Here is a 22,606-nt window from a genome sequence, read left to right as displayed (position 1 = left end):
GCCCTGTGTCAACAGATCCCACCATATGACGTAGCCTCCATGGGTCGTCCATGGACAGATTTTGCAGGTCCACGAACAGAGGTTGCTTTGGCCAATTTGGTGCGCCGAAAATGGCTGTAACCTTCTACCACTGCAGCTTTCGAAGTAAATTACTAGTAAGGTATTAAGGTGATTTTTGGAAAGAGATGCACCTTTTGAAAGGTCCAGGGCACTTCTAGAGCATCCACCAGAAACGCTCCTGGATGATGATGATCATCATCATCATCATCATCTTCTAGATTGTAAGCTCCTTAGAGCAGGGTCCTCTTCCCTCCTGTTCTCACAACACTCTTCTTGCATTTCAATTACAGCTCTCTTAGGGGTAGATTCATTAAGCTTGGTGACAATCACCGGCCAACCAGCTCCTACCTGTCATTTTTCAAACCAAGCCTGTAACTTCACATTTAGGAGCTGATCGGACGGTGAGAAAAAACTGTTTATCACCGAGCTTAATAAATGTACCCCTAAGAGAGCTGTAATTGAAATGTAAGAAGAGTGCTGTGAGAACAGGAAGGAAGAGGACCGTTATCACTTCACTGAGCTTTATAAATCTTCCCCTTACTCATCTACAATCTATACCTGCATTTATTTTCATTCACTTCCCTATACCTGAGCTGTATTGTGTACTAAGAATTATGCTGTTAATTGTGTTCGGTTTTATTTCTTCTGTTGCTTTTATGTCTAGTTCTGTGTACCCTGTACTGTTCTAATGTGTTCTATATGTACTGCGCTGCATACCACTTGTGGCACCTTATAAATAAAAATATAATAATAATAATCTCTGGTGCAGGCTCTGTAGTGAGGAATCTTGTGGTTGTGACGTGACACAAACAAGTCTATCTGCTGACGAACACCTTCGGGTGAAGACACCACTCTGCTGCATGGACGTCAGCTTCCCAATTTGAAAGGCCGGGAACGTATACTGCAGACAATGCCTGAAGGATTTTCTCCACCCATGTCAAAATGTGTAACACTTCTTGTAGTGCTCTCCGGCTGCGTGTGCCCCCCTGATGAATTATATAGGCCCCGTCGTGGCATTGTCAGACTGGAGTTTGACCGACCGATGAAGCAGGCATCCGGAGTGTTGAAGGGCCAGATAAACTGCATGCAGTTCCAGCTTGGCCTACTATGCCATCCACCAACCCTGGAAAGAATGACTCTCCACCACTGCCCCCCAAACCTTGAGGCTGTATTCCGTGGTCAAGATCACCCAACCGAGGATGAGAAATGGAAGACCTCTGGTGAGATGGGATGACTCAAGCCACCAGAGCAGAGAGAGGAGAGTGTCCCTGGAGATGTTCACAATTTGTTACTTTAGATGAAGGTGTGAGTCATTCCACCATTTGAGGAGCTCCATCTGCAGACAGTGGGAGTAGAATTGATCGAATTCCACCATTTCAAAATCTTGCCCATCAGCCTCCTGCAGAAATCAATTGAGACAGCTCGACAGGTGAGGAAACCCCATATAAAATTTTCTGTATAGAAAGGCATTTGTTCTCTGGCAAGAACACTCTCTGAAGGCTGGTGTCCAAAAAGAAACCCAAGTGGACCATGCATTGAGTGGGTAGGAGATTTTTCCAGTTGATCAGCCAACAGACTTCTTGATGTCATAAATGTGCTATCATAACAACCATTACTTTTGTGAGCACTCATGGCGCTGATGAGATGCCAAATGGCAGTGCTCGGAATTGGTAATGTCGCCTCTGTATCGTGAACCTGAGTTAACACTGATGGTCTCTGTGGGAGGTAGGCATCCTGCACATCTAGAGATGCCATGAAATCCCCTTTCTAAGGGGATGCAGTCAAAATCCCGAATGGGTCAAAATACCGACAAGGACAAAATCCCGACATATAGAATGTACAAGTGAAACAGTCTACATGCCTTTCGGTCAACAGGTGCGAGGTCGACATGGTTTTTTTTTACTGTTTTTTTGAACTGACATGTGCCGACAGACACTATTTCATGCCCTACCATCCACTACGGTGTGGTGGGAGAATAAAATAGTGTGCCGAGCGCAGCGAGGCACCGTGCCCGAAGCATCGCGAGCGAAGGGCTGCGGTTCAATTGCAACTGTATCCATGTCGACTTTCGGGTAAAAAAAAACAGTGAAAAAACCCATGTCGACCTCGCACCTGTCGACCGAAAGGCATGTAGACTGTTTCACCTGTACATTCTATATGTCGGGATTTTGACCCAGTCGGGATTTTGACCCAGTCGGGATTTCATACCGAATCCTATCTAAGTGCTTGTAGGATAGACTGCAGGGATTCCATCCTGAACCTGGTGACCCGGATGTATTTCTTCAAGTTCTTCAGATTCAGGATACGTCGGAAGGCGCCGTCTGGTTATGAGACAAAGAAAAGATTTGAATAAAACCCCATTCCTTTCTGGAGAAGAGCGGCTGGTTCTATCACACCTGCTGACAGAAGGGAGGGGACCACATTGTATAGAGCCTTGGCAGAATCTACAGGCAGACCAGGTGGGAAAAAAGAAAAAAAACAGAATTGGGTGGGGGGGGGGGGGGGGGGACACCCTGTGAATGACAGGAAAGAAAACCTGGAAGTGATATCCAGGAGTACTGGACCAGACATCTGCAAATAGGAGGAGACCCCCAACCCTGACAGCATCTGCTCATGGTTGGCGATCCTGCTCATGTTTGGCGACCCTTTGACTTTTGTGTTTTTTGGAGGGGCTGGTTGAAAATGAGAGGAGGGCTGGTCTTTTGCCTTTCCTTGAGGATGAAAAGGCCAAAACCCCAAAGACCGAGGTCGTGGAGCCAAGAAGGCAGTCTTGGACGCTGCTATGGTAGCTACAATTTTATTTAACTCTGTTCAGAATAGCACCTCTCCCAAAAATGGAAGGGCCTTAAAAGGCCTTCTTGGATTCGCTATCCGCTCGCCATGAGCAAATCCATAAAGCATGTTGCGCCACCACAGAAGAAGCAGAGACTTTTGAGGCAAAAGGTGCCTGTATCCAAAGCAGTCTCCCCTATGTATGTATTGGCCTCCCGAATGTTATCAACAAGGCCCATTAGGTCAGAACGGCAGATGCATTAAACCAGCTAGTGATAGCCAAGTAGACCCACGCTGTTAAAAAAGCCAGGAGAAGGGCAGCTCCAGCAGTGGAATAAATGGATTTTAAAAATTGTTCAATCTTTCCATCAGTGGGTTCTTTAAGAGAGGTGACATCAGGAATGGGGAGAGTAGAAGACCACACTAAACGAGCAATGTGCACGTCTACAGGAGAGGAGATTCCCAACATTTCTATCACCCTCAGACATAGGATAGAATTCATTGAACCACTTAGTAAGGAGGACATCCTATTTGGATGTTTGCACGCTTCTTTAAAGAGGTCCTCTAACTGTGAAGATGGAGGAAACACCGTAACCTCCTTCTTCTTGTGTATCAAGCTCAGTGGTCAGGCTGTCTTCCACACCAGGGCAAGTGAAATGCACAGAGAAGCTTTGCCGTGTAGCAGCAGTAGGTCACCCTCAGGAAATGGCTTCCGGGCTGAAGTGAGGAGTCTGGAGACTGCTGGGGAGAGTGACAGGTCCTCAGCGGTAAGCTTGTTAAGAGACCAGAGTGGAGCTACGGGACACACCGGTATCCCCCTCCTGGAGCTCAACCAGCGAATGTCACACGCAGCGTGTCCCGCTTTTCCCCTGATCACCTAGCAGAATGTCCAAATGATCATAGGCCCTGCTTCCAGGACCTCCAGTGCCGGAGGTGTTCATCGCCCTTTTACACCAGAGCCGAATTAAGCTTACCTGTTGCCCCTGGAGACAAGCACTGCAGCGACTCTACCTGTGTCGAGGAATGTCCGGAAGCATCTGGCCATGGACATCAGTGGAGGGGTTCATATAAACTTTCTCTCATCCCAAATCAGAGAAATTAATAAGAACTAGTGCGGTAGCTTCAACCTCTACGCTCAACAATGGTCCAGCAGCAGCACAGGCAAAATAGTATGAAGCAGCGTAATGTGTAAGCGGCGCTACCAGTGGTCCTTGTGTTACACCAGAAGCGGATAGAAAAATATAGACCTGTAAGCCTGACATTAAATAGTGGCGAAATTACTGGTGGGTTTTTTAAGGGATTCATGAGTACTTGGTGGGCAATAAGATTAGTGGGAACCAGCATGGATTTGTGAGGGATAGGTCACGTCAAACTAACTTAATTAGCTTCTATGAGAAAGTCAATGGGAACCAGGGTGATGCAGATATTGTTTACTTAAATATTTCTAAGGTCTTTGATACAGTGCCTTACATGGGATTGAATTACAAAATACAGGTTGAGTATCCCTTATTCAAGTATCCATTATCCTGAAAACCATACATTCCAGAAAGTGAAAAAAAAAAAAAATCACAACCGGGGACCAGTGGCGTAAGTTCAGATGAAGCGCCCGGAGGCAGTATAAATAGTGGTGCCCCACCCCACAGTATTTGTAGCTACCATATATGCGAACAAAAATATATATATATATATATATATATATATATATATATATATATATATATATATATATATATATATATATATATATATATATATATATATATATATATATATATATATATATATATACACACACACACACACACACACACACACACACACACATACATACACACACACACACAAAATACAGCCAGTCTTACTTTTACTGACTGGCTGTGGGTTACATAGAGCAGGAGCACTCACTCGGCATCACGTCAGGTGGCTGTCCCTCTGCTGCAGAGCAATTATAATTGAACCTGCGGCACCCTGATTGACTGCCTGGAGGAGGAAGGACATGAGTCCCTGTGTGTGTGTGCACAGAGCAGACTCAGCGCTGCCACTGCATGCCGTCGCTGAGTTTGCTCTGTGCACACAGGGATCCACGTCCTTCCTCCTCCGGGCAGCCAATCAGAGTGCCGCAGGCTGCAGCATCAATTATCATTGGACAGCTGAGCCGTTGCTCAGCTGTCCACACTAGCTCTGCAGCAGCGGCACCACCATCTGACTGGATGCCATTGCCGAGTGAGTGCAGTCAGTGTGCATAACAGTAGGGAGAGCATTGGGGCCGCAGTGACAGGAGACCTGTACAGAGCGGGGGGTTCTCCTGTCACTTGCGCCCCCCCCCCCATTGCCTCCGGGAGTTATGCCACTGCTGGGGACATCTGTAACAGCACTACTGAGGATATGATATGTAATTGGCACTAAATATTTGCAAGAAAATGATTTACTTAGCATTCAAATTCAGTGCTTAGTTAGTACACAAACTTTGTTTCATGTTATGAAACAAAGTTTGTGTACTAATAAAATATATTTGTGTGTATTTCAGGTGTATGATGTATTTGAACCTCATTGAATTATAAAAATATTGTGAATCACTGAATAATCCGTTATCCAAAAATGTTCTGCTCCCGAGCATTTTGGATAAGGGATACTCAACCTGTATGGTAGTTGGGTCTAGGAAGCAACCTTTGTATTTGGGTCAAGCATTTGCTTGAGAATAGAGACCAAAGTTGTGGTAAAGAAAACATTTTCAAATTGGGCTAAAGTTTTAAGTGGTGTACCTCAAGGTTCTGTGCTGGAGCCACTTTTTAATAACCTAGGCGATAGTCTAGTAAGCAGTGTCCATTTTTACCGATGACCCTAAACTGTGTAAAGTACTGCAATAACATAAGATCAGGAGGTAGCCTCTCTACTGAGCAACTTTAATAAACTAGAGGATAGGGAGCAAAATGGAGGTTAAATATTGATAAATGTAAGGTTATTCATTTTGGGACCAGAAACAAGCATGCAATCTAAACTTTAAGTGGGTAAAATATAGGGAGAATAATTAAGGGAGGAACATTTTGGGGTGCTCATTGACAGATCTCAATGTCAAGGAGCAGCAGAAAGGCCAATAAAAAGATATTCGCATGCATAAAAAGGGGCATTGAAACAAGAAATGACTTTGTAATCTTGCCACTGTGTAAAGCACCTGATTACCCAGAAACCTCCCCCGCATCAGTGCTGGCCAGAAAAGACTCTGAACGGATCTTAGGAGCCAGCCAGGTATACATTGAGTACTGCTGTCAGTGACTGTCACTGTTGACTGCAGTACCGCTAGGTGACATCCTCTCCTCTAGTTGTGCTCTGCTTTGAGCGTGAGAGCACAAAGTGAAAGCTGATAGAGGGACGGAAATACAGAAGATCGAAAGGCAGTAGCAGGCAGTGTGGGGGAGAGACCTGACAACAGTCAGCAGCTTGGATTCTACAGTTCAAGTTAGTATTAATATTGTGTATTTTATCCATCTGCCATCTTTCTCTCTGCATCAATCTTTCTACAGTCTCTCCCTCTCGGTATCTATGTATGTAGGAACATAATATAAATAAAGTTAGATTCCAATTGAAACAGCCTGTCGGGTCGGTTTGATGTTATACAAGATGTTTGCCATGTTGTAAATATCCCTTAATACATTTACTTTTTCAACTTCAAAAACGAGTGCTGGTCTGTCTTCTTCCCTTCTGCAAGGTTGGGTAAGTGCTGCCTTTACCAATACCAATTGGACCCTGCACCACTGTTGCTACAGATTTGTATATTGAGTGCCATTTTGGAGATCGAGATCTATATATATTATTATACACACACACACACACACACACACATTACATATACAGTATATGGAGCCGCCTTTATCCATACCAGTAGCGTGTGTGCTTGACTCTCAGGCACCCAACTTGCTGGCAATGGATGGTCGTGCATCCCTGTCTCTGGATAAGTGTGACTCCATCTGTGTGTGACCAGCGGTGGGTACAGTACTTGCCCTACCAATGCCAGCACCCCCCACCCAAAAAGCAAGCCCACCTTCCCTTCAGGCCTGACCCAAGTGCCCACACTAGTACTGTACCCCTTCTAAGTACCTAACCTTATCCCCACCCTAGCAGAACATGATGATTTTTGAAGAGACAAAAAGCAACTGGAGAATGTCTCTATGTGGTGCACCAAGGAAAATAGAAGAATAAAATGTAACTTTTAATTAGATACTTGATAAAATTTAAGCGAAATAAAAGACACAATACATATACACATACACATACATGGACATAGAAATAAAAAGGATAATAAATCCTCACAACGTGGGACCCCCCTGTCCCAAGTAATTTCAACAATAAACTTTATTATTTATGAATGTCTTTATTTAATGATCTGCAATTGAACTGGTTTATACAGATATTACCAGTATACACGTGTTAGTGCACAATTCTTCCTTTATGTAAGCGGTATTATTCTGGTGACAATCACCTAAATGATACTGTTGCTGGTGGCTACGTTAGTTGGTTTAAATTCAACATTCAGTTTGGGCAAACATAGCAGGCAAATTTTGCCAATAAATTGCCCAGATTGGTTGGTGTGTATGACACCCTCAAGAATACACGTATTAGTACACAATTCTTCCTATATGTGGGCGGTGTTATTCTGGTGATAATCACCTAGATGATACAGTTGCTAATAGCTGCGTTTGTTGATTTAAATTTAAAATTCAATATAAACGAAGCTGCTAGGCGAAGCGTACGCCGACTGTACACTTCGTGGCTTCTCCCCCTGCTCCCCTTACCCCACTTGAATGCATTTTGATCTGCTTTCTTTCCTCAGCGGTATAGGTAGCGGCTTTCCGCACTACGAGTCTGCCCGGCAGACACACGCGCTGTGTGTGACGTCCACACAGCCTCTATCTGTCTCCCGGCGAGCTAACCACGCCGCAGTATAATATACTGTTAAAACTCATGGCCCCATATATTAATACTGGGTTGCTGTACTCGTGGCTACCTGTGGCTATTATTACCACTTGATCATAAAATATTGGCTAGTGGAAACCACGTAACATTGTATGTGGGGACCGCAACCCACAATATCAGCATAAGTGGTATACACACTAACCAATCTGGGCAATTTATTGGCGAATATTGCTTGCTCTGTTTGCTTATATTGAATTTTAAATTTAAATCAACAAACGCAGCTATTAGCAACTGTATCATCTAGGTGATTATCACCAGAATAACACCGCCCACATATAGGAAGAATTGTGTACTAATACGTGTATTCTTGAGGGTGTCATACACACCAACCAATCTGGGCAATTTATTGGCAAAATTTGCCTGCTATGTTTGCCCAAACTGAATGTTGAATTTAAACCAACTAACGTAGCCACCAGCAACAGTATCATTTAGGTGATTGTCACCAGAATAATACCGCTTACATAAAGGAAGAATTGTGCACTAACACGTGTATACTGGTAATATCTGTATAAACCAGTTCAATTGCAGATCATTAAATAAAGACATTCATAAATAATAAAGTTTATTGTTGAAATTACTTGGGACAGGGGGGTCCCACGTTGTGAGGATTTATTATCCTTTTTATTTCTATGTCCATGTATGTGTATATGTATTGTGTCTTTTATTTCGCTTAAATTTTATCAAGTATCTAATTAAAAGTTACATTTTATTCTTCTATTTTCCTTGGTGCACCACATAGAGACATTCTCCAGTTGCTTTTTGTCTCTTCAAAAATCATCATGTTCTGCTTTAACCAATTAGTGTCCAGTGGTAGCACACCCTTTTGGTAATGGTATATGTTCCAAATAAATACCCAATATAAGGGGCCATTTAAGAAATTACTAAAGATTTATGACCTGTGCGATTAACACCCCCCTCTTTCTGTGTTATCCCCACCCTACCCTTACCCCAAGTTCCCCCACCAGTGCCTAACCCCCCCCCCCCCCCCCCTTTCCCAGGCGCATGCTCATGTTGCCTGCATACTGACCTTTTGGCATCCCAGCAGTCAAGATTTTGACACTGGCATCATAATAAATTTTTAGGATTCTGGTGTCAGTCTCCAGGCAGTAGTCGGGATGCCGGCATATGTATATTTAACACTGGCATCCTGTCCACCGGGATGCATACACACGGAACCCCCCGCCAATTTAAATCCTGCATTTGCCCCTGCAGTTTCTCACTCATTGAAACAAGGATTTCTTTAAAGTATTTAAGATAAATGGAGAAGGTTATGATGGAAGACTCAAAAAAAAAAAAAAAAAAAAAGAATCCAGGTTTATAATCCTTAATTAGAATGCAGAAGAGTGGACCCAGAGAGGAATAGGACAGCTACTGTATTAGGAGTCATCAGGGATTCGGGATTATAACAGAATATCCGTAACCTCATCCGGGAACCACCACAGGAGATCAAATAGAAGTTGAACTTGATGGACCAATGTCTTTTTTTACAACATCCTCAACTAGATTATCGTCATTCAAGATTTACTAGAGATGCATGGGAACGGCCGGCTCACACCTTATAGGCATCTCAAGGTGCATGGTGTAAAGAAGGCATATATAGAAGGACACCTATATTATGCATTAGTATGAACTACAGCTAACAGATGACTGGAACCTGCAGCAAATTGAAAGTACTGTATATTGATTAAACCATCAATATTAGATTTTAAATGGTCTTCAAGAAGAAGTATTCTGCATAATAAAAATATTTTCTAGTAATCCATTTTATAAATGCTTTACATTTAGATATTCATCTCTAAATCTGGTTCCAGCATTTCTTTGACACTGTGGACTCACAGACTAAGAGAAAGGCAGATCTTGCCATTGTTACTTCATGGTGGACACCAGAAAGCCGACATTCTTCGGTTTTAAAAGAAAAGAGTAGAGTCTGTTAAAGAAAATACAGGCGTTTGAATTTATAGCAAACTATTTACAACACATAACTAACCTGCATTTGCTTTAAGGTCTTCAGGGGTTACCATGACAACAAACCGGATAGCTCTCTCATTCCGAAACATCTCGTATGACCATCGTCTTATTGATCGCATGCATTTGACTGCTGCTATACCATTGTTTGCAATAAGCACCTGTTGCATAGAACACAAATTAAATAGAGAAAAAAAAAAAAACCCACTGCAAGTAAAATAAAAAGATATATAAGAAAAATGAAACATGATTTCTAAAGTGCCATAATGCATATGCAGCATTATATTGGGTAAACATAGAAAATCTTAACTGTAAAATTATCAGAGCAGAAGTTCAGCATACAATGGAAAACCATAACCAAAGTATTAAACATTATCACACCACAGACAAATATCAGGGGCCAAGGCAGGGAAATGTGTTAATATGAGCATACAGTGGCAAGTCCCTAATAAGAACAGATTCAGTGCTCCATGGTTCCGTACCCAGTGTATTGGTGAGCAAACATTCACTGCATGGGAGAAAAAACACTGGCGACAGGAAAAGAAAAAAGAAGAATGTGGTTGGCCCTGCCTGCAAGAGTTTACACACCAAGGGGGAAGGGATAGACAGTGCGAGGGCTAAATGGGAAAGAAACATGGGGTAGATTTATTAAGCTTGGTGAAGTGATAAAGTGTCTCGTTTTTATCACTGGCCAATGAGCTCCTACCTGTCATTTTTCAAACCAAGCCTGTAACTTCACATTTAGGAGCTGATTGGCCAGTGATAAAAAACAGACACTTTATCACTTCACCGAGCTTAATAAATCTGCCCCATGGCATGTTGGACTAGTAGAGGACTGATTAACTTGTGTGAAGTAACATGTTGAAGGAGAAGCATTGGTACTTGTGTATTATCACGGCGCCCAGTTTGGTTACTTACGCTAATGTAGTGAAAATCACATTGCATTATGTTATAGTAGCATGCGATGAGATTTAACCCTTCCCGCTCCCTGTCAGATCTGGTCAGAAATCACTCTGAGGTGATCTTCTGTTGTGACGAGAAGCGTGCCTCAGAGCTGCTGGCGTTTCCCTGTGATTTTCTTCAAGTTATTGAGATGGCTGCATCAATTAGCTTATTTACGCTGCCTCAGACAGAGGAGGATGCAGTGAAATTTTTTCAGGACCATCACCTGCTGCCAGTGACGGTTACTTGCACCAATGGGCACCCCATGCGCATGACGGTAAAGGAGTGTATGTGGCGGTGCCATATAAAAGCATGCCGGCAAAATGTGAGCTTAAGAGCAGCCCACTTTTTCCCTGGGTGCCGGTTATCATTTCTGACTCTGATCAGATTTATTTACTCGTGGGCAGAGGAGCTGAAATCAATAGAATATTGTCGGTGTGAGCTCAAAATGTCCAATGAAACAGTGGTCCTGTACAATGCCTGGATGCAAGAGGTCTGTAGTAGTAGTATGTTTATTTATAAGGCGCCACAAAGTGTCCGCAGCGCCGTACATAGCAAACCAAAAACAAATTACAAGGTAACGTACAGGTTGTGTTGATAAAATACAGAATAGGGGTATAGCTGGTAGAACTAAAATCTGCATCAGTTCTTAAGTAGGTGTGGAAATTGTCGAGAAGACTGAAGATGAAGTAGAGGAAGGGAAGAACCGGGCAGGAGCACTGGTGAGGTAGGGTGAGTACGTGAGGAGCAGCAAAAGAGGGGGGGAGGAGGAGGAGCAGCAAAAGAGGGGGGGGAGGAGGAGGAGCAGCAAAAGAGGGGGGGAGGAGGAGGAGCAGCAAAAGAGGGGGGGAGGAGGAGGAGCAGCAAAAGAGGGGGGGAGGAGGAGGAGCAGCAAAAGAGGGGGGGAGGAGGAGGAGCAGCAAAAGAGGGGGGGAGGAGGAGGAGCAGCAAAAGAGGGGGGGAGGAGGAGGAGCAGCAAAAGAGGGGGGGAGGAGGAGGAGCAAAAGAGGGGGGAGGAGGAGCAAAAGAGGGGGGAGGAGCAAAAGAGGGGGGAGGAGCAAAAGAGGGGGGAGGAGGAGGAGGAGGAGCAAAAGAGGGGGGAGGAGGAGGAGGAGCAAAAGAGGGGGGGAGGAGGAGGAGCAAAAGAGGGGGGGAGGAGGAGGAGCAAAAGAGGGGGGGAGGAGGAGCAAAAGAGGGGGGGAGGAGGAGGAGCAAAAGAGGGGGGGAGGAGGAGGAGCAAAAGAGGGGGGGAGGAGGAGGAGCAAAAGAGGGGAGAAGGAGGAGCAAAAGAGGGGAGGAGGAGGAGCAAGAGGGGGAGGAGGAGGAGCAAGAGGGGGGGAGGAACAGGAGGAGGAGCAGGAGGAGGCTAATTGGAAGAAGTGGGTTTTGAGGAAGCGCTTGAAGGAGGTCTGAGAATCAGAAAGCCTGATGGGTGGCGGGAGGTTGTTCCAGTACAGGGGGGCAGCGCGAGAGAAGTCTTGGACACAGGAGTGGGAGGAGGTAATCTTTCCCTATCCTCTGGGATCTTCCCTTCCTCCTTCAAACACGCTCTTGTCTCCCCAATTCTCAAAAAAACAAATCTGGACCCCAACTCTCCATCCAACTACAGGCCCATCTCCCTCCTCCCTTTTGCCTCCAAACTCCTAGAACGTCTGACCTATAATCGTCTCCTAAGCCACCTTACTGCTAACTCCATTCTAGACCCCCTCCAATCCGGGTTCCGCCCTTTACATTCCACTGAAACTGCCCTGACCAAAGTCACTAACGATCTACTATCGGCTAAATCCAAAGGCCTCTTCTCTATCCTCATCCAGCTTGATCTGTCGGCTGCCTTTGACACTGTTGACCACCCTCTCCTGCTCAACACCCTCCGCTCCTTTGGCATCACTGGCACGGTCTTCTCCTGGTTCACCTCATACCTCTCCGATCGCTCCTTCTCCGTCTCCACTCCGAGCTCCTCCTCTCCTACTACCCCCCAGCCAGTCGGTGTTCCACAAGGGTCAGTCCTTGGCCCTCTCCTCTTCTCCCTCTACACCACCTCTCTGGGCACCCTCATCAGCTCCTATGGTTTTCATTACCACCTTTATGCTGATGATACCCTAATCTATCTCTCCTCCCCCGACTTATCCCCATCACTTCTGTCCAAGGTCTCCGAATGCCTCACGGCCATCTCAGCCTGGATGACCCAACGCTTCCTGAAACTAAACATGGCTAAAACTGAACTTCTAATCTTCCATCCCCCGAACATCCCCTCTTCTCCCACTATCTCCATCAGCATTGGTGAAACCGAGATCACGTCCACCGACCAAACGCGCTGCCTCGGTGTCATCATTGACTCCTCCCTCTCTTTCACCCCCCACATTCGTGCTCTCTCACAGTCTTGCCGCTTTCACCTACGCAACATCTCACGCATCAGACCATTCCTCTCCACTGACGCGACCAAAATTCTCATTCACTCTCTTGTCATCTCCCGCCTTGACTACTGCAACATCCTTCTCTCTGGGCTACCTCTCACCCGCCTCGCACCTCTCCAATCCATTCTTAACGCTGCTGCTAGGCTCATCTTCCTCTCCCGCCGCTCTACCTCCGCCTCCCCCCTCTGTTTATCTCTTCACTGGCTCCCCATTCCTTTCCGAGTTCTCTTTAAACTCCTCACCACCACCTACAAGGCTCTCTCCTCCTCCACAGCTCCCTACCTCTCTTCACTGATCTCTATCCACACTCCATCCCGTCCTCTTCGCTCCATCGCTGACCGCCGACTGACCTCTCACCTAATCACCTCCTCCCACTCCCGTGTCCAAGATTTCTCTCGCGCTGCCCCCCTGCACTGGAACAACCTCCCGCCACCCATCAGGCTATCTGATTCCCTTACCTCCTTCAAGCGCTCCCTCAAAACCCACTTTTTTCGACTAGCCTATCCCTCCTCCTAACCTCTTTAGATCCTCCTATCCTGCCTCCGTTCCCCTCCGTTCCTACTTATCCTATTGTATTTCGTTCGTCCACCCACCTATTTTTAGTATGTTAACTCTTATGAGCAGGGCCCTCCTTCCTCACGTACTCACCCTACCTCATTACCTCACCTGTGCTCCTGTCCTGTTCTTCCCTTCCTCTACTTCATCTTCGGTCTCCTTGACTATTTTGACACCTACTTCTGAACTGATGCTGATTTTAGTTCTACCAGCTATACCCCTATTTATACTGTATCTTTCTACACACCCTGTACGTTACCTTGTAATTTTTTTTTTTTTTTTGCTATGTACAGCGCTGCGGACACTTTGTGGCGCCTTATAAATAAACGTACTACTACTACTACTACTACTACTAGGTGAGAGGTCAGTTGGCGGTGGAGCGAGGAGGATGGGAGAGAGTGTGGATAGAGATCAGTGAAGAGAGGTAAGGAGCGGTGGAGGAGGTGAGAGCCTTGTAGGTGGTGGTGAGGAGTTTAAAGAGAACCCAGAAAGGAATGGGGAGCCAGTGAAGAGATAGACAGAGGGGAAAGGAGTAAGATGAGCCTAGCAGCACCGTTACTAATGGATTGGAGAGGGGCGAGGCGGGCAAGAGGTAGCCCAGAGAGAAGGATGTTGCAGTAGTCAAGGCGGGAGATGTCAGTAGAGAGGAATGGCCTGATGCGCAATGTTGAGGAGGTGAAAGCGGCAAGACTGTGAGAGAGCACGAATGTGGGGGTTACCATGGACCTGCTAGCACAGCCGCAGCGCCGTATTGGTGGACCGGGCCAGATTATGGAAGTTGATGAAACTATTTTTGTCAAAAGAAAAAGTAATGTGGGCCGTGTTTTACCTCAGAAATGGGTTTTTGAAGGCATCTCACGTGAAACAGGACAGTGCTGCATAACTGTTGTGCCCAAACGTGACTCTTATGTCCAGTGTGGCCGGAGGCTCCGGCACACGGACAATGGCAGCTGCGGGACTGAAAGAGTTACCCCTTCAGCCCCGGCCGCCGGACAAACAAAGGGGCCAAAATTCAAAGACACACTGTTTTTTTTTAATGTATTATGTTGGGCGCCGCGGCCCCGGTCCCCCGCCGGCGGCCACGAATGCCCCTTGTGCACCCCTTCCCAAGGAGAGTTGGCCCGCGCTGGGAGTCTGCATTCCCTGGCTCCCAGCGTATGGCACCCGACAGGGGGCGCCGCGACTCACCCACGCCGCAGCGCCAGCTCCGGCAGCTGTGACAAATCACCGCCATTAACCCCTGGTGTGCGGGGGCAGGGAGCGGTGGCTGTGCCGCTCTGCCCCAGGCGCCAGGGGAGAAGGAAAAGCGGGCATGGGAGCGCTGCAGCCCGGGTCACCTCCGGAGGCTGCAGCGGAAGCATTGAAGTTAACCCCTCAGACGCCAGGGGGAATAGAGGGAGCACCAGCGGGATGTGGGTGCGCCGCAGCCCAGTTCAGAGGCTGCGGCTGCCAGCATCAAAGTTAACCCCCAGCGCACTGAGGCTAAGGAGAAGCGGCTGTACCGCAAAAGCCCCGGGCGGGGGGGGGGGGGGGGGGGGGGGGGAGGGAAGGGAGAAACTTTACCCACTCCCAGTGCACCAAAAGAAGTCCTGCAGCCAGAAGGGCTCTCCTGAGCTGCAGGGATAAGGGAGCCCAGCGCTGAGCACAGTGTAAAAACAAGCCATATTGTACATTATATGTGCAGGCACTGAGCTGGGACTACAGGTCCCATGCTGCAGTGCTGCAGGGGCACAGGCTTGAAACAATGTATAAAATGTACAATGTATCTAAAATGTATTGTAAGGTAAAAATGCACTTACTGTATGTGTTTGTCCCCAGGGGATCCAGGGACCTGTGTAAGCTGCTGGACCCCCCTCCAAACTTTAACTCAAAAACGGAATACTTTCCCAGGCAGCTTCCAGGCTTGGAGCTGCTGGGATGGTAGCAGGGAACCCCAGCTTTCCAACAAGATGAGTGGTTCCTTGGAGCTCCCTGGGGCTCTCCGTTGGCAGGCAGGAGACCCTGGCTGCCCATCTCTGGAGCTCACATCTGGGCCAGAGCTGTTCCCCTGACCAAATCCTGGAAGTACGGTTTTGGAGGGAAACCTTGCCCCTAGCCAGACAGATTGGCACCTGGGTGGTACCTGGCCCCCCAGGTGGGTTGTGGCTCAGAGGAGTAACCACTCCCCTCTGTCCATAGGAGTCAATAGTGACTGTGCATGTGCCTAGTGCATGCACGTCTCATGCACTTAAGGTGATTGGTTAAAGACCACAGGGTGGGCTTACCCCCTGTGGTACTGTGTGTTGGAGTAGCATAGAAGGAGGGCTGCTGCCCTGGGTTTTGGTACTTCTGCCTGTATCTGAATGCTGTAAACATCTGTATGCTGTACCTCTGAAAGGAGAAGGGATCTTTTCAGATCCATTGGCAATAAACCATATTTTGCCCAAGACGTCTACTTCATCTTGCGACAACAGAATTAATTGCTCTAGTTCCGCTCTCCGGCTGTTCAGGGTACCAGTATCCAGCGTCCTCCCAGTCTCCACCCTGTCAGCTACCAAAGCAAAGGCCTGGTCTGTGACCAGTGGGGAACCAAGCGACACTTGTCGGGGTGTGTGTCAACAGCGTGTCGACGCAGGTAGTACTCAGGTGCCAGCGGTAGGGCCCGAGTCCGTATCCGTGCTTCTAGACGCCACGTAGGAGGAGTCTGGTGGTGGCAGCGATAACCCCGCACACTGCATAGTTGGGCGGAGTCAGTAACAGGCGGTTACTGACGGTAACAGGGAATCCCCTATCGGCCAGGTCCCGTGAGACCAGGAACCGTGATCTGTGGACCCAAAGGGTGTAGCCAGAGCTTAAGGACAGGCGTCCGGTCACAGAAATTGGTGGCAAGCGAGTGGGATAACCCAGGCGGCTTTTCAGTCATCCGATTGGAGAAGCTAAGTTACTCAGGGAGGAGTAACTGCAGCCAGGAGAACGCGCAAGATGGCAGACTTCAATGGAATTTCGAAGGATGACCTCGAGATCGTGTGTCGGGAAAAGGGTGTGGAGATCCCTTTGAAAGCAACTGTAAACGTAATGAGGGCGGCGCTCATGCGCTTGGAGGAGTCGAGTCGGGAGAAGGTGCAGCACGCTGATGGTGACCGTGTCCAAGAGGACAGCCACACAGAGGACCTTCATCTGGACCCGGTGAGACTCACAAGCCCCGCCCCTTCTAGCAGCAGCCACATTTCTTAACATTCCCTAGCAGGGCCAGGATCCCAGCGTCCCAGGGTGGATGGCGCGGATAGCCTAGCAGAATTAGGGGAAAGGGCAACGTAACAAGAACGCATGCTCATCATTTGGATGTGGCATGCGGAGCGGGCACCACAGGCTGTGGTACCCCGAGGACCGTGGTCAGCTGCTACCCCCCGGCCGGGACGGATTCAGTTTGCCAAGTTTGCTGACAGCGAAGGGGACATTGATGGACATTTGCAAGTTTTTGAGAGGACTTGTAAACTCTATGATTTGCCCAAACAGGAGTGGGTAAGACACCTTGTGCCCACCCTGCACAGAGAGAGGCCTTGGAGGCCTATCAAGGAGTGGCCAATGGGGACTATGATGTTGTCGCCAAGGCCCTCCTCCAACGTTTTTTCATCACTCCTGAGTCCTACAGGAAAAAAAAGTTTCAGGACTTGCCTAAGAATCCTGGCAGCACCCACGAGCAGTTTGCCACCCAGCTGCGGCAGTACTTGGTGAAGTGGGTGCAGGAATCAAAGGCCACAACATCGGACACCCTGATTTATGTGATCTGCAGGGAGCAGTTCTACCGCAGGTGTGCCCAGGAAGTGAAGGAGTGGGTGCTAGATCAGGAACAAACCCAGCGTAAAGATGGCTGCCCAGCTAGCGGACAAGTATGTGGCAATTCGGTCACAGGGGCTGAAACGCCCAAGTAGCAGCCCACTACAAAGGACTTCACCCCCAGGGGGACACCCCTCTTCAGCTCATCGCCCCCCAAAGCAAGCACCTTCCAACCCGGGTGCTCTTGGCCAGCAATCACACCTGCGAGTAATCAGGGATCATCGGATCCCCACCTGGTCAAGAAGTGCTACAGCTGTGGGAAAATCGGACATCTGAGGATGAACTGTTCCACCCTGCCGGCACCCCAGATTTGCGCTACCAATCCGAATACTGGAGCCGGCTTGCTTGCTTAACCCGTGGAGATGAGCCCAGAGAGACTGTACCCCTTCCAGTCAGTCCGATGGAGTGTGGTGAGAAGCAGGCAGACTCTGCTGATAGAGTCACCTGCATGGCCAAGCAGCCTCTACAGAATATGTGGCGGCACCTGCAGTCGGTCCAAGTGGGACCCCTGCAGGAAGAAGGCCTGAGAGACTCTGGGGCCTAGATCACTGTGATCGATCCTGCTGCAATATTGCAGGGTCGCACTGCCAAAGTTACAATGGCAGATGGAGCAGAGCGTGATGTACCCATGGCAAGTCTTCCTGGACTGGGGAGCTGGACCAGAGTTGCAAGATGTTGCCGTCATGGATGGCCTCACAACAGATGTAGTCCTGGGGAATGATCTTGGTGGTGGAATAGTTACAACGTTTGCTAACGCCATCACCTGGAGACAAGCTGCCAGACTACGGTCGTTACCATCGACACCAGCACAGCCCAGCCCAGAGGAAAAGACCACAGCGGCCAGACAACTGCCAGCACAGCATCAACCAGCCCAGAGGGAAAGACCACAGAGGCTAGATCAGCGCATCTCCCCAGCATGCCTTTTGCCTCTGGTGTGCCTACGTCCCCTAGCAACGCAGATGATGTGTGTGCCAGCTTGTTGTATCCTGTGAGGGTGCCCAGCGATGCTCCTGTTCCTAGTTGTTTGACAACTCCAGCGGTGAGTATGAGTGACCACGCTGACCTTTACACGACTGACCCAAACCAGAATGACCCTAGACATCCCAACCTAGATACCCCTGTAGAGTGTCCCCCTTTAAGAGAAAGTGAGGGGCACTGGCAGGGGGTTTAAGGAGGCTCCACTCTCTGACCCATCCCTGACAGGCATAAGGTGCCAAGCTCACAGCGGCCTTGATGGGGTTAGGGTAGGGAGTGTGATGGGGTTAGGGTAGGGAGTGTGCGCGGGCAGGAAGGGTTCAGGCCCAGGGCAGTCAGGAATGTAGAAGGGGATACACCAGAGAGGGTGGGTTCCCCAAGACGTAGGTCCTTTGAGGAGGACAGGATGGCAGGTCTGACGGTTGTTGCAGATGGGTGCCCGGGAGAAGTGACAGAAGTGCAGTGCCGGGAGGATAGTGTGGGAGGAGGCAGGGGTAGGCCCAGACCAGTGAAGGTAGGAGGCGACCAGAGGCTGTCCCCGGCCCACAACCCCCAGACAGGTACTGACCTTAGAAACTGTAAGGCCCTACAGACAAGTTGTCCCTGACTCTAGTTTGGTAGTGACGTCCCTTACAGTAGTGACTAGGAAGGGTCTTCCCAAGACAGTGGGCTGTACACCTGCTTGTGAGTTGGCATTCCAGTCGCATATTTATTACCAGGACATTGTGGTACGGACTGTTGCGTCACTGCACGGACTGGGAGCAGTACTGAGCCAGGAGGAGCCATATGGGCAGGAGCACCCTTTGGCTTATGTGAGCAGAATACTGCTATGGTAGGAGGTGAGGTATGCCACAATTTGGACACACTGGGTGGCAATTGTGTATGCAGCAGACCAGCTTTGGCACCCCACCGGGGTGAAGGAACACCCACCTGATGAAGGTTTGGCCCCTTCATTGGGGGAAACAGAAGGACTGTTGTGGTGGGGCCTTGGACACTATGGTGACTGTGTGGACTTTCAGCACCAACCGTATACGGCCCACCGCCATCCAGATGAACTGTCTAGGCTGGGGCCAACACCCCCGGGCAATCCCAGTAACCCCCAAATGGGCTGCGGGACCAGGAGCAAAATCGTTGGGACACTGCCATCTGGTTTCCCGCTTGAAGGGGGGGGGGGGGGGGAGGAGTGTGGCCGGAGGCTCCGGCACACGGACAATGGCGGCCGCGAAACTGAAAGAGTTAACCCCTTCAGCCCCGGCCGCCGGACAAGCAAACGGGCGTTTGGCGCCAAAATTCAAAGACACTGTTTTTTTTATGTATTATGTTGGGCGCAGCGTCCTCAGTCCCCCGCTGACGGCCACGAACACCCCTTCCCAAGGAGAGTTGGCCGGCGCTGGGAGTCTGCATTCCCTGGCTCCCAGCGTATGGCACCCGACAGGGGGGGCCGCGACTCACCCACGCTGCAGCGCCAGCTCTGGCAGCAATGACTAAACACCGCCATTAACCCCTGGTGCGCCGGGGGCAGGGAGCGGTGGCTGGACCGCTCTGCGCCGGGGGGAGGAAAAAGCAGGCATGGGAGCGCTGCAGCCTGGGTCACCTCCGGAGGCTGCAGCAAAAGCATATAAGTTAACCCCTGGCGTGCCAGGGGCAGCGTCCGGTCATTGCGCCAAGGGAATAGAGGGGGGCACCAGTGGGATGTGGATGCGCCGCAGCCCAGTTCACAGGCTGCGGCGGTCAGCATCAAAGTTAACCCCCAGCACACTGAGGCTAAGGAGAAGCGGCTGTACCGCAAAAGCCCCAGGCGCTGGAGGGGGGGGGGGGACCTTACCAACTCCCAGCGCACCAAAAAATGTCTGAGCGCTGGGCACAGTGTAAAAACAAGCCATATTGTACATTATATGTGCAGGCACTGAGCTGGGACTACAGGTCCCATGCTGCAGGGGTATGAAGTCTGTGCAGGGGCACAGGCTTGAAACAATGTATAAAATGTACATCGCATCGCACAGTACTATACACTCTACACAATGCATTGCGATTTTCCTTCGCAGAATAGCCCACTAAGCTATTTGCTTAGTGGGCGCCGTGATAATACACAAGTACTGAAGCATTGGTTAGGAGGAGGAGCAAAGCTGGATATGGGGTAAGGATAACAGGTTTAAGAATTAGACTAGAAGGTGAGTCTTTTAAACTGGAGTCTCAGTAGCATTGGAAGAGTGAAGCAGGCTGCAAGGTGGGGGGGGGGGGGGTGGGGGGGGGGTGGAGGAGCAAACTACAGATGTAGCCACGCTCATCATTGCCCCGCCATTCGTCAAGTGCAACATAGGTAGCGATTGGCACAATTCCAGTAAATGATGAGCACAGATAGAGCTGTACGTTGTGTAGGTTTACAACTGTAGGTGTTTAACTTCATCTTTTTACAGAGGTAAAGCAGTAAGCACTAGCGATGACAGAAAGGTGAAGTACATGATTCATCAGGTATATTATATAGCCAATATCTATTCAGATTGTTTGTTGGTCTATCAGTCAAAATAATTGTTTTGGGATATTGTAGAAACCGGTTTAATATGCAAATTGGAAATGGTGAGTAAAGTATACCTTTTCTATAACTTTATTCCCTCCAAAACGAGTGACAAATTCTGCTGGTGAAGCCACAGTAAAATCTCTTTGCAAGTCTATTTTTTTCCGTTCCCGACCTTGCTTGACCAAATGCAACCCAGACATACTAGGCCTGTAAGGAAGAAAAAAAAAATAAAAGTATAACCCTTACAACGCACAGAAATTCCAGGAAGTTTATTGTAATTTACAGGCTTCCCTCAATTGGTAAAGAAATTGGTTCTAAATTCCCTAGGACAAAGAACACACTTTATAGTCAAATACTGTAATGTTGACATTCATGAAAATAGACTTCCTTATGTCAGCATAGTCTAAATGTGAACATTGACCAGTCATCATATAGAGATGTTGGTTTTCCTTCCTGCTGAGTTACAAGGGTGGTGTCTTGGAGGAGTCGGCACTTTAAGAAAACACCACCACTACCACCAATAAAGAGACGCCCACACAGGCATGAGCAGCGGCGGGAGGGTGTTCATGGATTTGGAAAAAGGGAAATAACGGCCAGTACCAAATTCCTATTTTCTTCATCCGAAAGGAGACACTGCAGTCACTATGCTGGGGACGTCCCAAAGCAACTCTCACTGGAGGTAAGGTGCTGGGGATCCTGGATAACTGCCTGACCAAATGAAGAAGCAGAGGACGCAAAAGGTATCAAACCTATAAAAGTGGATTAAGGTATGGGGTCCCAACCAGATAGCCACCCTACACAACTGCGATAGAGACACCCCTAGCCACTGCCCATGACAGAGTCATCGAACGAGTAGAATTAGCCGAGACCCTGGGTGGTGGCACCCTTAAACAAGCTTATGCTCATTTTTCAATAGTCAAACAAAGCCAATGGGCCAGAGTCTGCTTGGATGCCAGCCAGTCTCTTAACAGCATCAAAACGAACAAATAGAGGATCTGACATCTGATAGTCTATTTGTTTGTAAGGCACAAACATCCAAAGCATCTGAAGCCCTTGACAAGGAAGGAACCACTATCAGCTGGTTGATATGAAATGCCGAAACTACCATTCAGAGAAAATAAAATCCAATCGGGTCCGCAGTTTCCCCCTATCCGGATGAAAAAACAGATATGGAGAGAGCAGCACGAAAGTCCAAGACCCTCCTTGCTGAGGCCAGTGCAAACAACATTACTGTCTTCCAAGTCAAAACATATAATTCTATAGACTCCAATGGTTCAAACACATCTGTGAACTAAGGAAAGATCCCAAGGCTCCACCTGGTGGTTGAAGCCAGAGGACGCCATTGAGAAAAGTCTGTACCTCTGGATTGATTGCCAGACATTTGTGAATAAAAAAAAAAAAAAAGAAGAAAACAAACACACACACACACACACACACTACACCACTCCAACGCAGAGATCTGTACCTTCAGCGAGCCGAATTTGAGGCCCAACAAAAAAGAAGATAATGGGCCAAGCAAAAAACTAGTGAGAAATAATAATAGGTCTTTCACACCACGAGACGTAGGCTTTCAAAATACTATGATAGTGGCGAGAAGTAGCCTCCTTCCTGGCCCGCA

The 22,606-nt window shown here is 48.2% G+C and overlaps 2 protein-coding genes across 10 annotated transcripts in view; one reads left to right on the top strand and one right to left on the bottom strand.

The window, feature by feature from the left end:
* NLGN1 (neuroligin 1) overlaps positions 1 to 22,606 on the top strand; it is a 966,435-nt gene that overhangs the window by 744,277 nt on the left and 199,552 nt on the right. The gene's annotated exons all lie outside the window — the stretch shown is intronic.
* LOC146064344 (acetyl-CoA carboxylase-like) overlaps positions 1 to 22,606 on the bottom strand; it is a 103,475-nt gene that overhangs the window by 62,708 nt on the left and 18,161 nt on the right. For both annotated transcript variants that reach the window (XM_083177728.1, XM_083177730.1), the window contains exons 3-4: positions 21,063 to 21,195; positions 9,791 to 9,929 (exon numbers count right to left, since the gene is read on the bottom strand). In XM_083177728.1, coding sequence (XP_083033854.1) covers positions 9,791 to 9,929; positions 21,063 to 21,195 — 272 coding nt within the window. The remainder of the gene's footprint in view (positions 1 to 9,790; positions 9,930 to 21,062; positions 21,196 to 22,606) is intronic.

The sequence above is a fragment of the Crinia signifera genome, chromosome 3 (assembly GCF_055691185.1).
Source record: "Crinia signifera chromosome 3, ASM5569118v1, whole genome shotgun sequence".
Lineage (NCBI taxonomy): Eukaryota > Metazoa > Chordata > Amphibia > Anura > Myobatrachidae > Crinia > Crinia signifera.
This window is presented reverse-complemented; position numbering and strand designations above follow the sequence as displayed.